Source organism: Papio anubis, unplaced genomic scaffold (assembly GCF_008728515.1).
Source record: "Papio anubis isolate 15944 unplaced genomic scaffold, Panubis1.0 scaffold1538, whole genome shotgun sequence".
Lineage (NCBI taxonomy): Eukaryota > Metazoa > Chordata > Mammalia > Primates > Cercopithecidae > Papio > Papio anubis.
The window spans coordinates 324-14,512 of NW_022161512.1; the positions used below are offsets into that span (position 1 = coordinate 324).

The following is a 14,189-nucleotide window of genomic DNA, read 5'->3' on the forward strand; positions in this document are numbered from 1 at the left end:
GAGTGGTGAGAGAGGGCATCCTTGTCTTGTGCTTCCGATTTTTGCCCATTCGGTATGATGTTGGCTGTGGGTCTGTCACATATGGCTTTTATTATTTTGAAGTACATTGCTTCAATACCTAGTTTATTGGGAGTTGTTAATATAAATTGATGTTGAATTTTATTGAAAGGCTTTCCTGCATATATTATCATGCATTTTTTTCTTTAGTTCTGTTTATGTAATTATATTTATTGATTTGTATATGTTGAACCAACCTTGCATCCCAAGGATGAAGCCTACTTGATCATGGTGGATAAGCTTTTTGATATGCTCCTGCATTCAGTTTGCCAGTATTTATGACTCAGTTTAGATTAGAGACTGGTTTGTGTTTATCCAATGTCTATGTGCTTTCTACTGAGCTGTCTTTGCTTATATGTAGGTGAATCAGTTGTAACTGGGGTTTTTTACTGGCTTGATGCATTTTGACTTTTCTACCCATGTAATTTACAGCTAATTGAGAGTGACAGCGAAGTCACTCTTGTGCACTTGAAGCTGCCTTGGGAAAACTGCGGTTGATTAGATTTAGTTCAACACAGGGTGGAACTACAAATGTATGAACTACAGTGCCAACAGTGCGGTCACATAGATTCCCTGCTCGTTGTTCAAATGATACAGTTGAACTCAATTCCTAAATTTGTGAGCCATCTAAAACCCTTAGTTTCCTATATAATCTAGGCTTTGAAAAATAGTTTTTGCTTCAAATTCAATATTACTTCCTGACGATAATCTTTGAATGCTCCACCTCATCCCAGTTTAAGCCATATCCTCATTACACAGATGTGTAGTGCTGTGTCCTTTTTGATAGTCCTTATTACTCTTTTCTTTTTCATAGTTATATTCTTGCATCGTGAGGGCTGATACAATTTCTGGGCTGTTGACACAGGCACATTTAATTTAAACATCAGTTGTGCCACCTACTCTTTTTGCTCTTGTATATTTACTGAAACTCATAGTGCCTCAATTTTCTTATCTGTAAAATAGGAATAATAATAGTACCCATCAGAAAGGGTACCCCATATAATATGTCTAATATAGGGGTTGGTATTTAGCACTCAAGAATTGGTTACTGTCATTATTATTGAACAACATTGTGCCTCATACATTTTTGATATTGAAAAATAAAAAAGAAATAAAGCATTCATGTTCTGATTGAAGCCAGATGATGATCCTAGATGAATTCTAACCCTTGTCAGAAATGTTTCACTGGCAAGAAGTATAGTTGAAAGAAGAGATAAGCATCTAGTTGCCATTTCGGCAAAGGCCAGTGAAATTAATTGCTCTTTCCTTGAGTAAATTGCTCTTCCCTTGAGTAAACAGCACAGATGTGAGTTTCCCACCTGAATGACACTGGTGTCTCTATATTGTGAGAACTGAAGGAAGTCGAGGAGGGTGCAGCTGTGAAGATTTCTGGGCAGAGCTAATCACAAAGACATTGCCTCTCCCTGACATACTTTGGGTCTTCAGATTGGTTCTACTGAAATTTTGGAAGAAGGAAGGCCGAATCCCAAGGACCAAACTATGTGGCTAAGCACTGAGCATTGATGCTCTGAAAAAATACTTGGAAGAATTGGCTGCAGGAGATTTCTCATCCAGGAGACCTTTAATCAACTTCTGTCTTGGTAATTGGATGTGTTTTTCTAGTTTTAACAATGGCAGTCTAGTTCTTATGTCCATATCAAGGCTTTCAGATCAGATTCTACTTAAACATTATAATGCCTCTAAGATTTCTGTGAGTCCCATAGAGGTGTAAAGGGGCTAGAGCTACTGAAATCATCCCACTCTTTCCCAAATCCAAATTCCATTTAAGCACAAAATGAATGTGTTTACTATCTGTGATAATTTATTATCTGAACAAGTTCAGGCCAGAGTGAGGAGTCCTAGACACATGTAAAATTGGTATGTAGGAGAAACACAGTTTTTCTTCTGTTAAAGTTTACTTCAGGTTTTTTTTTTTTTTTTTTTTATACACTCTCTCTCTCTGTATATATATTACAAATTTGCAGTAAGTTTATGGTAAATTAACATGACCATTAATTGCACACACACTAAATTGAAGAAAACCGTGATTAAGTATTGTTGAGTTTGCAAAACATTAATTAATGACAAGTCAATAGTTTATAGCCCTTAATAGTGAGTTGTGTAAACTTTTCCTGAAGAGTTTGTAAGAACAACTTGTGACTTATATAATTGTACATAGGCCCTTGTTGATCTTAAGGGTGACAATCAGCAAGTGAGTTTGATAAAAAGTTTAGGTTTCAAGTACAACACTTGTTTGAAATGTTACACCACACCTATTCAATAAACAATCATTCTTAGGTGACTGTGTGTATGTCCATCTTTCTCTTCTTTCTTCTTTTTTTTCTGAGACAGAGTCTTGCTTTGTCATCCAGGCTGAAGCACAGTGGCATGATCTTGGCTCACTGTAACCTCTGCCTTCTGGTTTCAAGAGATTCTCCTGCCTCAGCCTCCCGAGTAGCTGTGATTAGAGGCGTGTACCACCATGCCCAGCTAATTTTTGTATTTTTAATAGAGATGGGGTTTCACCATGTTGGTCAGGCTGGTCTCAAACTCAGTATCAAGTGATCCACCTGCCTTAGCCTCCCAAAGTGTTGTGATTACAGGGTGTGAGCCGCCTTGCGTGGCCCCTCCTCCTTCTTTTGTTCTTTCCTCTTTTTTATTGGTTTCAGCTTTTCTCCTCATCCTATTCCTTCTTTCTCTCTCTCCTCCTTCCTCTCCTTTTCTTCTTCTCCATCTCTGTTTCTGTCCTGTCTCCTTCTCCTTTTTTCTTCCCTTCTCTCTCTCCCTCTTACTTCCTCTCCCCACACCCTTTTTCTGTAAATGCTTTATAATATCTAATATTGGTCATCATTGTAGATATGAAAATGCATCCTCAAAGCATTTATTTTAATAGTGAAATGGGTTTAATGTTTCCTGGAAATCCTCACACTCAGTCATAAGAGTCAATTTTGGAAGGAGTAAGTTTTCTCTGTATTGAAAAATGGATTTAACTAGTTAATTTATGAAAAAATAGGTTATAAATCCCACAAACAAGTAGGAAGTAAAGAATTATGAAATCATGTTAAATATTATTTTAATAGCTTGCTGTATTGTCTTTTTTTAATCTGCTGACTTTTTTGATATTTATTCTTGTTTTCCTTGTTCTGTTTGTCTTCACTTGGTTAGCTTAAGTTTTCAGAATGTTTGACTTTTGGAGATTTAAGAAACAAATTTTAAAGTTTTTTTCAGTGATACTTCCATGATCAATAAAATCGTATAACGACAATAATAGTAAGTTTAAAATTATGTCATTTTTCACAACAATCCTGAAAGGTATATTTAGTCCTCCTTTTTGGCAGATGAAAAACATTGAAGCACAGATACATAAAATCCATTAATATTATTTAGTTAACAGTAGTTAGATTCAGGACTGTAAACAATATATTTGGATTTTAGGTCCGTTTCTCTTTTAGTCTTTTATACATTTCTAATTTCCCCTTCTCCTTTTTCTCTCCTACTCTTTTTTCTTCTTCTTTTTCCTTCTCTCTCTCTGTTAATGCTTTATGAGTGTTTGTTTTTGCCAGCACTAGGGATACAAAAATTAATATAACTAGGTTGTAGTAGGGCAAGACTTTTGCTCCAAGAACCCATAGTGTTGAACACAGAGAGATGATCATGAGGTGTGTGTACTGTAATGGCCATTCAACATGGCCTTTGAGGTTGGACAAATGTAGCAGCACCATTTTCAGCCTTGAGGACACCAAGAAGCTTCCAGATAGGCAACATGGAAAAAGGGATGGCTCAGGAAAGAAAGAAGTTCTCTATGTGCTTGATCTTTTTGTATGACTTAAAATTGGCAGAGCAAATTGGAATTTTCTCTGGTAAGTATGTGCACCCGTTGTCAGGTGAAGTATATCCATCTTGGTGTACCCGTAAATAGGTTACACATATGGCCACATCATGGAATGGCTCTTGAAACTTGACATTTTGTATTTTTATTTTCTGATTGTAAAAGTTACACATTTTTACTGTAGAAAATTAAAAACAAACCAGAAAATTATAAAGAAGAAAATGCATACTATTAATACTTACATTGTAGAAATGTCAAATAGAAACAAAGAAACAATTGACATGGTTTTGTGTTTGTTTTTACTTATTGTAAAGCTAGAAAACATATGACATCAAAGATATATTTATTCACTAAGTGAAAGCCTTATTGTTGAGGATGAATATGACTTATTTTTCAGAGCAGTCACCTGAACACAACTGATGATGAAGATGAATAATGTGACTGAGTTTATTCTCCTGGGCTTGACTCGAAATATGGAGCTTCAGAAATTTTCATTTGTTGTGTTTTTGATTGTCTACTCGGTCACCTTGGCAGGCAACCTGCTCATCATCCTTACCATTAGCACCAGCAGGTCCCTGGCATCCCCCATGTACTTTTTCCTGTTTTACTTATCCCTCATGGATGGCTACTGTTCTTCATGCATGACCCCCAAAATGCTAGCTGATACTCTTTCTGTGAAAAAAACCATTTCTTTTAGGGGGTGCATGACTCAAGTCTTTGCTGGGCATCTTTTTGGTTCTGCTGAGATTGTGCTTCTCACAGTGATGGCCTATGACCGCTATGTGGCCATCTGTAAACCCCTGCACTACATGACCATCATGAACCAACAGGTGTGTAGACTCCTTGTGGGAGCAGCCTGGGTTGGAGGCTTTGTTCATGCAACAATTCAGATCCTCTTCACAGTCTGGCTGCCCTTCTGTGGCCCCAACGTCATAGACCACTTCATGTGTGACTTGATCCCTCTGTTGAAACTCGTCTGCATGGACACTCATACCCTTGGTCTCTTTGTTGCTGGCAACAGTGGATTTGTCTGCCTGTTGAACTTTCTCCTCTTGATTGTGTCTTATGTGGTCATCCTATATAATCTGAAATCTCACAGCTTGGAGGGGAGGCGCAAAGCCCTCTCCACCTGTGTATCTCATATCACTGTAGTCATCTTGTTCTTTGTGCCCTGCATATTTGTGTATCTACGTCCAGCGACCACCTTCTCCATTGACAAAGCGGTAGCTGTGTTTTATACCATGATAACTCCTATGTTAAACCCTTTAATCTACACCCTTAGAAATGCAGAGGTGAAAAATGCTATGAAGATGCTCATGGTTAATACGTAATTTCTCTGCCACTGCTGTGATATGTAATACTCTGATCTGACTGGAGTCTGTAAGATTTTTGGGAGCTGGAGCACCTCCTAACATGCTCATTGCTGTATTTCTCTCCTCCTGGTTTTCTGATCTCCTTTGGCCCTTTGTCTTCTGGTCCTTGCGGCTGATCCTCAAGGATTGTCAGTCTAATTCTATCATGACAAACCCTGTTTCAAGGACCAAAGAATGACTTTATTATGAATCTGAAATCAACAGGCAATTAGAATATGGATAGACAAAATAAAGTGAGAAATTTGTTCAGAAAAGGTAGTATGGTGCAGAGGTAAGAACAGATTCTAGAGTCAGTTTCCTGGGTTTGACTCTGACCTAGGAAAGTTATTTAACTTGTTTATTCTCACATTTTCTTCATTTGTAAAAATGGTAATGATAATATCTCTCTCAAAATGTTGGGACATTTCAAATGCATTAGTATTTAAGTGTTTATAACAGTATGAATGGTAAATATTGCAAAAGTGTTTTTTGTTTGTTTTTTTTTGAGACAAGATCTTGCCTTCTCACCCAGGCTGGGATGCAGTGGCATGATCTCAGCTCACAGCAGCCTCGACTTCCCAGGCTCAAGCCATCTTCTCATCTCAGCCGCCCGAGTAGCTGGGGCTATAGGCGTGAGCCACCACAGCTGACTTATTTTTGTATTTTTAGTAGAGATGAGGTTTCACCATCTTGCCTAGGCTAGTGTTGAACTCCTGGGCTCAAGTGACCTGCCCACCTCGGCCTCCCAAAGTGCTGGGATTATGAGTCAGACTAAAAGTATTTTTAAAAAGCCAAACATATTGACTAGTGCTGACCCAACTTCCATTTGGGGCCAATTTTGCCTTATGTCTCCTTCAGAACTAGCAGGATGTTTGTTTTTTCTGGATCGGGATCTTTATGGGTCTCACCCTGGTCCCCGTCTCCTTAGATGGAAAAGACACCTTCACGTGTGACCAATATTATGTCATATAACTGTTTCCTTGGACTTCAGGCAAGGACATGGTTGACTTTTAGGGTGATTATTTAACCTCTGGAAGTCCTGTTAACAGCAGAGTTTTGGATGATGTGGAAGAATTTGACTGTGGTGTCAATAGAGGTAGGATGGAACTCTATCTCACTAGTTCACGTAACATTGTATATATTTCACATCTCTCAATATCTTATTTTAACCTTTGTTTATATGTACAATGAAATGGTAGTACATATTTCATAGGGTTATTTTAAGCCTTAGATGAGACACTATGTGCAAAGTGTCTAGGATAGTACTTGTCACTCAGTGAATGCTTAATAAATGTCAGTTTTTGTTGCCTTTACTTCATCATCAGTGTCTCATTTCTGTTTGCTTTGGAAAAAAACTACATGATTTATAGATATTCAACTGTGTGTAGGTATTATATTAGGAAGTCATGAGGAACTTTCTGATTCCTGAGTGTAAACCTCCCAAAATTAATGCAGGATGGATGAGATTAAGCCTGAACAATTCACCTTAGAATTCTGAATGTCTCTTTTTGCAGCCAATAGACCCATGAAAAAATGCTCATCATCAGTGGTCATCAGAGAAATGCAAATCAAAACCAAATGAGATACCATCTTACACCAGTTAGAAAGGTGATCATTAAAAAGTCAGGAAACAACAGATGCTGGAGGGGATGTGGACAAATGGGAACACTTTTACACTGTTGGTGGGACTGTAAACTAGTTCAACCATTGTGGAAGACAGTGTGGCGATTCCTCAAGGATCTAGGACTAGAAATATCATTTGACCCAGCCATCTCATTACTGGGTATATACCTAAAGGATTATAAGTCATGCTACTGTAAAGACACATACACATGTATGTTTATTGTGGCACTATTCACAATAGCAAAGACTTGGAACCAACCCCAAATGTCCATCAATGATAGATTGGATTAAGAAAATGTGGCACATATACATCATGTAATACTATGAAGCCATAAAAAAGGATGAATTCATGTCCTTTGCAGGGGCATGGATGCAGCTGGGAACCATCATTCTGAGCCAACTATCACAAGGACAGAAAACCAAACACCACATGTTCTCACTCATAGGTGGGAATAGAACAATGAGAACACTTGGACACAGGACAGGGAATATCACACCCCAGGGCCTGTTGTGGAGCACGGGGTCAGGGGGATGGATAGCATTAGGAGAAATACCTAATGTAAATGACGAATTGATGGGTGCAGCAAACCAACATGGCACATGTATGCCTATGTAACAAACCCGCACGTTGTGCGCATGTACCCTAGAACTTAAAGTATGGGAAAAAAAAAAGTCTGAATGTCTCCAAAATCAAAATCAGGCTAAAGAAGACATAAAATTTAATAGAATCCTTAAGACAAAGTTATAGCATAATAATCAAAAATTTTAGTAAAGTTTATTAGTATTTACTACAACATGGTTCATGCTAGAAAGTCATTGTCTTGTTAATCTGCACAAGAGCCTTATGAAATAGATACTGTTTTTCTTGATTTCTAATACAATTGGATGAAGCTGGGAAAATTTAAATAAATTACTTTAGTCACAGAGGTAGCAAATACCCGAGGTAGGATTTGAACTCATGTAGTTTTGCTTTAGAACTTACACTTTTAGGCACTATGGTATATACCAGAAGAAGGACACACATTTGAATAAAGAAAAATTCTAGTCAGGTTAAGGAGCAATAAATAAACATTTTTAAGAAAGGATAAATTTAGAGTGAAAAGGGCTTAAAAAGGTGAAACCTGTGATGTGATCGAGAGCAACTCAGAAGGCAGGGTGGGGGTTCCTTCAGAATGGGTGTGAAAAAGATTTTAGTGCAAGAATTTAGTGTTTAACCCATCAGGGTGAGGAACAATGAACTGAAAGTCATAAGTAAAACAGTAGAGAGAAATTTATGTATGTTGAGGGGGAATATTATCTGACCTGATGCAACTCTTGTCTTCAATTTCTCTCTTCTCTTTTGACCTTAATATCACCAACTAAATTTATCATATTATAATTAATTCATCTCTAATTAAAATCAGGATGAAACAAAATCAAGCATATGCATCCAAGCAACCACTTTTCCCAGAAACCTTTGTGTGTGCCTCTGGCAGTTGCTGTTTTTGATGGACTTTTTGGTGTAGTCAACGACATTGATCTCCATTTTGCCTCTGTGTGACTATTGTTTTAAAATTAATTTGTTTTTTCCCATGTAAAAAATTCACTTAGTGAAGTTGAGCTAGGTTGATTGGTAAAAGGAAAGCTATTTCACCAATTGTAATTGATGTTTTCACACCTTGTCAGAGTCTGTACAATTGTTTCCCACTCAAACATGTATCTGATCTCATCCAGCACCACTCTCTCGCTTGTTCACTGTGCTCCAGCTGTCGTGACCTCATTCTTGCCCTCGGGCCATTGTACTAGCTCTTCTTTATTCCCCAAATGCTCATCTTCTAGAGCTTCACATGGCTGTGTCCTTGTCATCACTCAGTCTGCAGTTCAATTTGTCCTCCTTAGAGGTCTTCTTGATCCATCCGTGTAAAGGCATTCTCTATCTCTGAGTTATCTTCTATCACATTACCTTGTTATATTTTATCCACAACATTTTCACCATGCAATTGTCAGATTTAATTGTTTTTTTTGGTCCATTTTTTCCAGTTAGAATTAAAATCCACGAAAGTAGACATATTGACTGTTTTGTTTACTATGGCATTTCCAGCACAAGAAATGCCCATGCATTTATTCTATGTCAAGCCTATTCTGTGTCAAGAATGGGCTGTTATGAGCAAATGTAGTTTTCAAAGGGACCCTTGCTAACAAGAATGCTTCTGCAATTGATGGCTTTCCATTCTTGGTGACAAATTGAAATAGAGAATTTTAGATCAGTTTAGTATATCAACCATGGTTCTTAGGTGATGACACAGAATTATCTGTAGCTAGTTTAAGTAAAGGGATTTGTTATATGCAATTAAGTTGTTTAAAGAACATTTGGAAGGGTTAGAATGACAGAGTCTGACATGAATGACCAGGAATAACTTGCAGAAGCACATCTGTTGGGACAGGTGCTACAAAGGAGCCGCTGCCCCTCTGATACCATGGTTATGCTGCCATGGGCACATCTCCACAGGTGCTGCTCTGTTTCTGACCGCAGAATCACTTCGACTTTGTTGACATAGTCAGAACCCAGCCTCAGATAACTAATTTCCAACTCAAAGACTTGCACGGAGGCTCCTGGTTCGTATCTCTCAAGTCACGTGTCTAACCTTCTGGGACTAGCATTGTATAGCATATGATTTGGTAGCAAATCTCAAGCAGTTCTTCTACCTTAATTTGAGATGCTTATTAATGGAAGATTCCCTCAATTGAAAAAGTGCTTCTCTTACTTTACTTTCATTTTTACATAATATTTCTATTTTTTTTGTATACATTTAAGTCATACAACATAATGTTTTGATATACATGTACATGGTGAAACTATTACTACAGGTATGTACTTTTACATATCCATCATCTCACATGGTTATCTTTTTGCGTCTTAAATTTTTTTTTTTTTTTTTTGGTAAGAGGACCCAAAACCTCTATTCTGTTAGAAAATTTGCAGTATACAATGCAATCTTATTAACTATAGTTTTTATACTACACTCTATTTAGATCTTTAGATTTATTCATCCTATGTATCTTCCCATTTCCCCCACCCTCTGCCTCTGGTAACCACTGTTGTTTTATTCTGTTTCTACATATTCAGCTATTTATTTTTATTTTTTTATATTCCACATATAGGAGAAATTATGCAGTATTTTTCTTTCTGAGTCTGGCTTATTTCACTCAACATAATGTCTTCCATGTTCATTCATATTATTGCAAATGGCAGGATCTCCTTGTTTTTAAAATTGAAATATTCATATATATGAATATTCATTTTTATATGAAGAATATGATTATAAGTATATTATAACAATTATATATTCATTACTGATATATTAATATATAATTAATATCCCCTTACATTATTAATATAATAAACATATTATTAGAATTATCAATATAGTAATATACTATGTTAATATAATTAATAATATATTTTAATAATATTCACATTATTCATATTTTATTATGCTTTTTAAAAATCTAGTCATCTGTTGAGAAACATTAGGGTTTTTTCCATATGGTGGTTATTGTGAATAATGCTTCAATAAACATGTAAGTACAGATATATCTACAAGGTACTATTTTCTTTCTTTTTATTATTATTATTTTTTATTATACTTTAAGTTCTAGGGTACATGTGCACAACGTGCAGGTTTGTTACATATATATATATGTGCCACGTTGGTGTGCTGCACCCATTAACTCATCATTTACATTAGGCATATCTCCTAATGCTATCCCTCCCCACTACCCCCTCCCCACAATAGGACCCAGTGTGTGATGTTCCCCTTCCTGTGTCCAAGTGTTCTCATTGTTAAATTCCCACCTATGAGTGAAAACATGCGGTATTTGGTTTTCTGTTCTTGTGATAGTTTGCTGAGAATGATGGTTTCCAGCTGCATCCATGTCCCTACAAGGGACATGAACTCATCATTTTGTATGGCTGCATAGTATTCCGTGGTGTATATGTGCCACATTTTCTTAATCCAGTCTGTCACTGATGGACATTTGGGTTGCTTCCAAGTCTTTGCTATTGTGAACAGTGCCGCAATAAACATACATGTGCATGTGTCTTTATAGCAGCATGGCTTATAATCCTTTGGGTATATCCCCAGTAATGGGATGGCTGGGTCAAATGGTATTTCTAGTTCTAGGTCCTTGAGGAATCGCCACACTGTTTTCCACAATGGTTGAACTAGTTTACAGTCCCACCAACAGTGTAAAAGTGTTCCTATTTCTCCACATCCTCTCCAGCACCTGTTGTTTCCTGATTTTTTAATGATTGCCATTCTAACTGGTGTGAGATGGTATCTCATTGTGGTTTTGATTTGCATTTCTCTGATGGCGAGTTATGATGAGCATTTTTTCATGTGTCTGTTGGCTGTATGAACATCTTCTTTTGAGAAGTGTCTATTCATATCCTTTGCCCACTTTTTGATGGGGTTGTTTGTTTTTTTCTTGTAAATTTGATTGAGTTCTTTATAGGTTCTGGATATTAGCCCTTTGTCAGATGAGTAGATTGCAAAAAATTTTCTCCCATTCTGTAGGTTCCCTGTTCACTCTGATGGTAGTTTCTTTTGCTGTACAGAAGCTCTTTAGTTTAATTAGATCCCATTTGTGGATTTTGGCTTTTGTTGCCACTGCTTTTGGTGTTTTAGACATGAAGTCCTTGCCCATGCCTGTGTCCTGAATGGTATTCCCTAGGTTTTCTTCTAGGGTTTTTATGGTTTTAGGTTTAACATTTAAGTCTCTAATCCATCTTGAATTAATTTTTGTATAAAGAGTAAGGAAAGGATCCAGTTTCAGCTTTCTACTTATGGCTAGCCAATTTTCCTTTTTTTTTTTTTTTTTTTTTTTGAGACAGAGTCTTGCTCTGTCTCCCAGGCTGGAGTGCAGTGGCTGGATCTCAGCTCACTGCAAGCTCTGCCTCCCGGGTTCACGCCATTCTCCTGCTTCAGCCTCCCGAATAGCTAGGACTACAGGTGCCCGCCACCTGTTAAGTAAACTTTAACAGAAGAAAAACTGTGTTTCTCCTACATATCAATTTTACATGTGTCTAGGACTTCTCACTCTGGCCTGAACTTGTTCAGATAATAAATTATCACAGATAGTAAACACATTCATGTTGTGCTTAAATGGAATTTGGATTTGGGAAAGAGTGGGATGATTTCAGTAGCTCTAGCCCCTTTACACCTCTATGGGACTCACAGAAATCTTAGAGGCATTATAATTTTTACGTAGAATCTGATCTGAAAGCCTTGATATGGACATAAGAACTAGACTGCCATTGTTAAAACTAGAAAAACACATCCAATTACCAAGACAGAAGTTGATTAAAGGTCTCCTGGATGAGAAATCTCCTGCAGCCAATTCTTCCAAGTATTTTTTCAGAGCATCAATGCTCAGTGCTTAGCCACATAGTTTGGTCCTTGGGATTCAGCCTTCCTTCTTCCAAAATTTCAGTAGAACCAATCTGAAGACCCAAAGTATGTCAGGGAGAGGCAATGTCTTTGTGATTAGCTCTGCCCGGAAATCTTCACAGCTGCACCCTCCTCGACTTCCTTCAGTTCTCACAATATAGAGACACCAGTGTCATTCAGGTGGGAAACTCACATCTGTGCTGTTTACTCAAGGGAAGAGCAATTTACTCAAGGGAAGAGCAATTAATTTCACTGGCCTTTGCCGAAATGGCAACTAGATGCTTATCTCTTCTTTCAACTATACTTCTTGCCAGTGAAACATTTCTGACAAGGGTTAGAATTCATCTAGGATCATCATCTGGTTTCAGTCAGAACATGAATGCTTTATTTCTTTTTAGTTTTTCAACAAAGGTTCATTCAACATCAAAAATGTATGAGGCACAATGTTGTTCAATAATAATGACAGTAACCAATTCTTGAGTGCTAAATACCAACCCCTATATTAGACACATTATATGGGGTACTCTTTCTGATGGGTACTATTATTATTCCTATTTTACAGATAAGAAAATTGAGGCACTATGAGTTTCAGTAAATATACAAGAGCAAAAAGAGTAGGTGGCACAACTGATGTTTAAATTAAATGTGCCTGTCTCAACAGCCCAGAAATTGTGTCTGCCCTCACAATGCAAGAATATAACTATGAAAAAGAAAAGAGTAATAAGGACTATCAAAAAGGACACAGCACTATACATCTGTGTAATGGGGATATGGCTTAAACTGGGATGAGGTGGAGCATTCAAAGATTATCGTCAGGAAGTAATATTGAATTTGAAGCAAAGCTATTGTTCAAAGCCTAGATTAGATAGGAAAGTAAGGGCTTTAGATGGCTAATAAATTTAGGAATTGAGCTCAACTATATCATTTGAACAACGAGCAGGGAATCTATGTGACCGCACTGTTGGCACTGTACTTCATACATTTGTAGTTCCACCCTGTGTTGAACTAAATCTAATCAACCGCAGTTTTCCCAAGGCAGCTTCAAGTGCACAAGAGTGACTTCGCTGTCACTCTCAATTAGCTGTAAATTACATGGGTAGAAAAGTCAAAATGCATCAAGCCAGTAAAAAACCCCAGTTACAACTGATTCACTTACATATAAGCAAAGACAGCTCAGTAGAAAGCACATAGACATTGGATAAACACAGACCAGTCTCTAATCTAAACTGAGTCATAAATACTGGCAAACTGAATGCAGGAGCATATCAAAAAGCTTATCCACCATGATCAAGTAGGCTTCATCCTTGGGATGCAAGGTTGGTTCAACATATACAAATCAATAAATATAATTACATAGACAGAACTAAAGAAAAAAACACATGATTATCTCAATATATGCAGGAAAGCCTTTCAATAAAATTCAACATCAATTTATATTAACAACTCCCAATAAACTAGGTATTGAAGCAATGTACTTCAAAATAATAAGAGCCATATGTGACAAACCCACAGCCAACATCATACTGAATGGGCAAAAACTGGAGGCACAAGACAAGGATGCCCTCTCTCACCACTCATATTCAGCCTAGTAATGAAAGTTCTGACCAGGGCAATCAGGCATGAGAAAGAAATAAAGGCATTCAAATAGTAAGAGAGGAAGTCAAACTATGCCTGTTTGCAGATGACGTAATCCTATATCTAGAAAATCTCATCATCTCAGTCCGAAAGCACATCCAGTAATGGGATTGCTGAGTAAGCAACATACACAAATCAATAAGCTGATAAATAACTTCAGCAAAGTCTCAGGATACAAAACCAATGTGCAAGGCTGGGCATGGTGGCTCACACCTGTAATCCCAGCACTATGGGAGGCCAAGGCAGGCGGATCACCTGAGGTCA

General features: G+C 37.4%; 1 protein-coding gene across 1 annotated transcript; it reads left to right on the top strand.

Annotated features, from left to right (window-relative positions):
• Positions 1 to 2,838: 2,838 nt before the first annotated feature.
• On the top strand, positions 2,839 to 5,805 carry LOC101022937 (olfactory receptor 4C12-like). The gene has a single exon (XM_003919410.4). The coding sequence runs from the start codon at positions 4,306 to 4,308 to the stop codon at positions 5,215 to 5,217; it is 912 nt and encodes a 303-aa protein (XP_003919459.1). The 5' UTR covers positions 2,839 to 4,305; the 3' UTR covers positions 5,218 to 5,805.
• Positions 5,806 to 14,189: the final 8,384 nt, after the last annotated feature.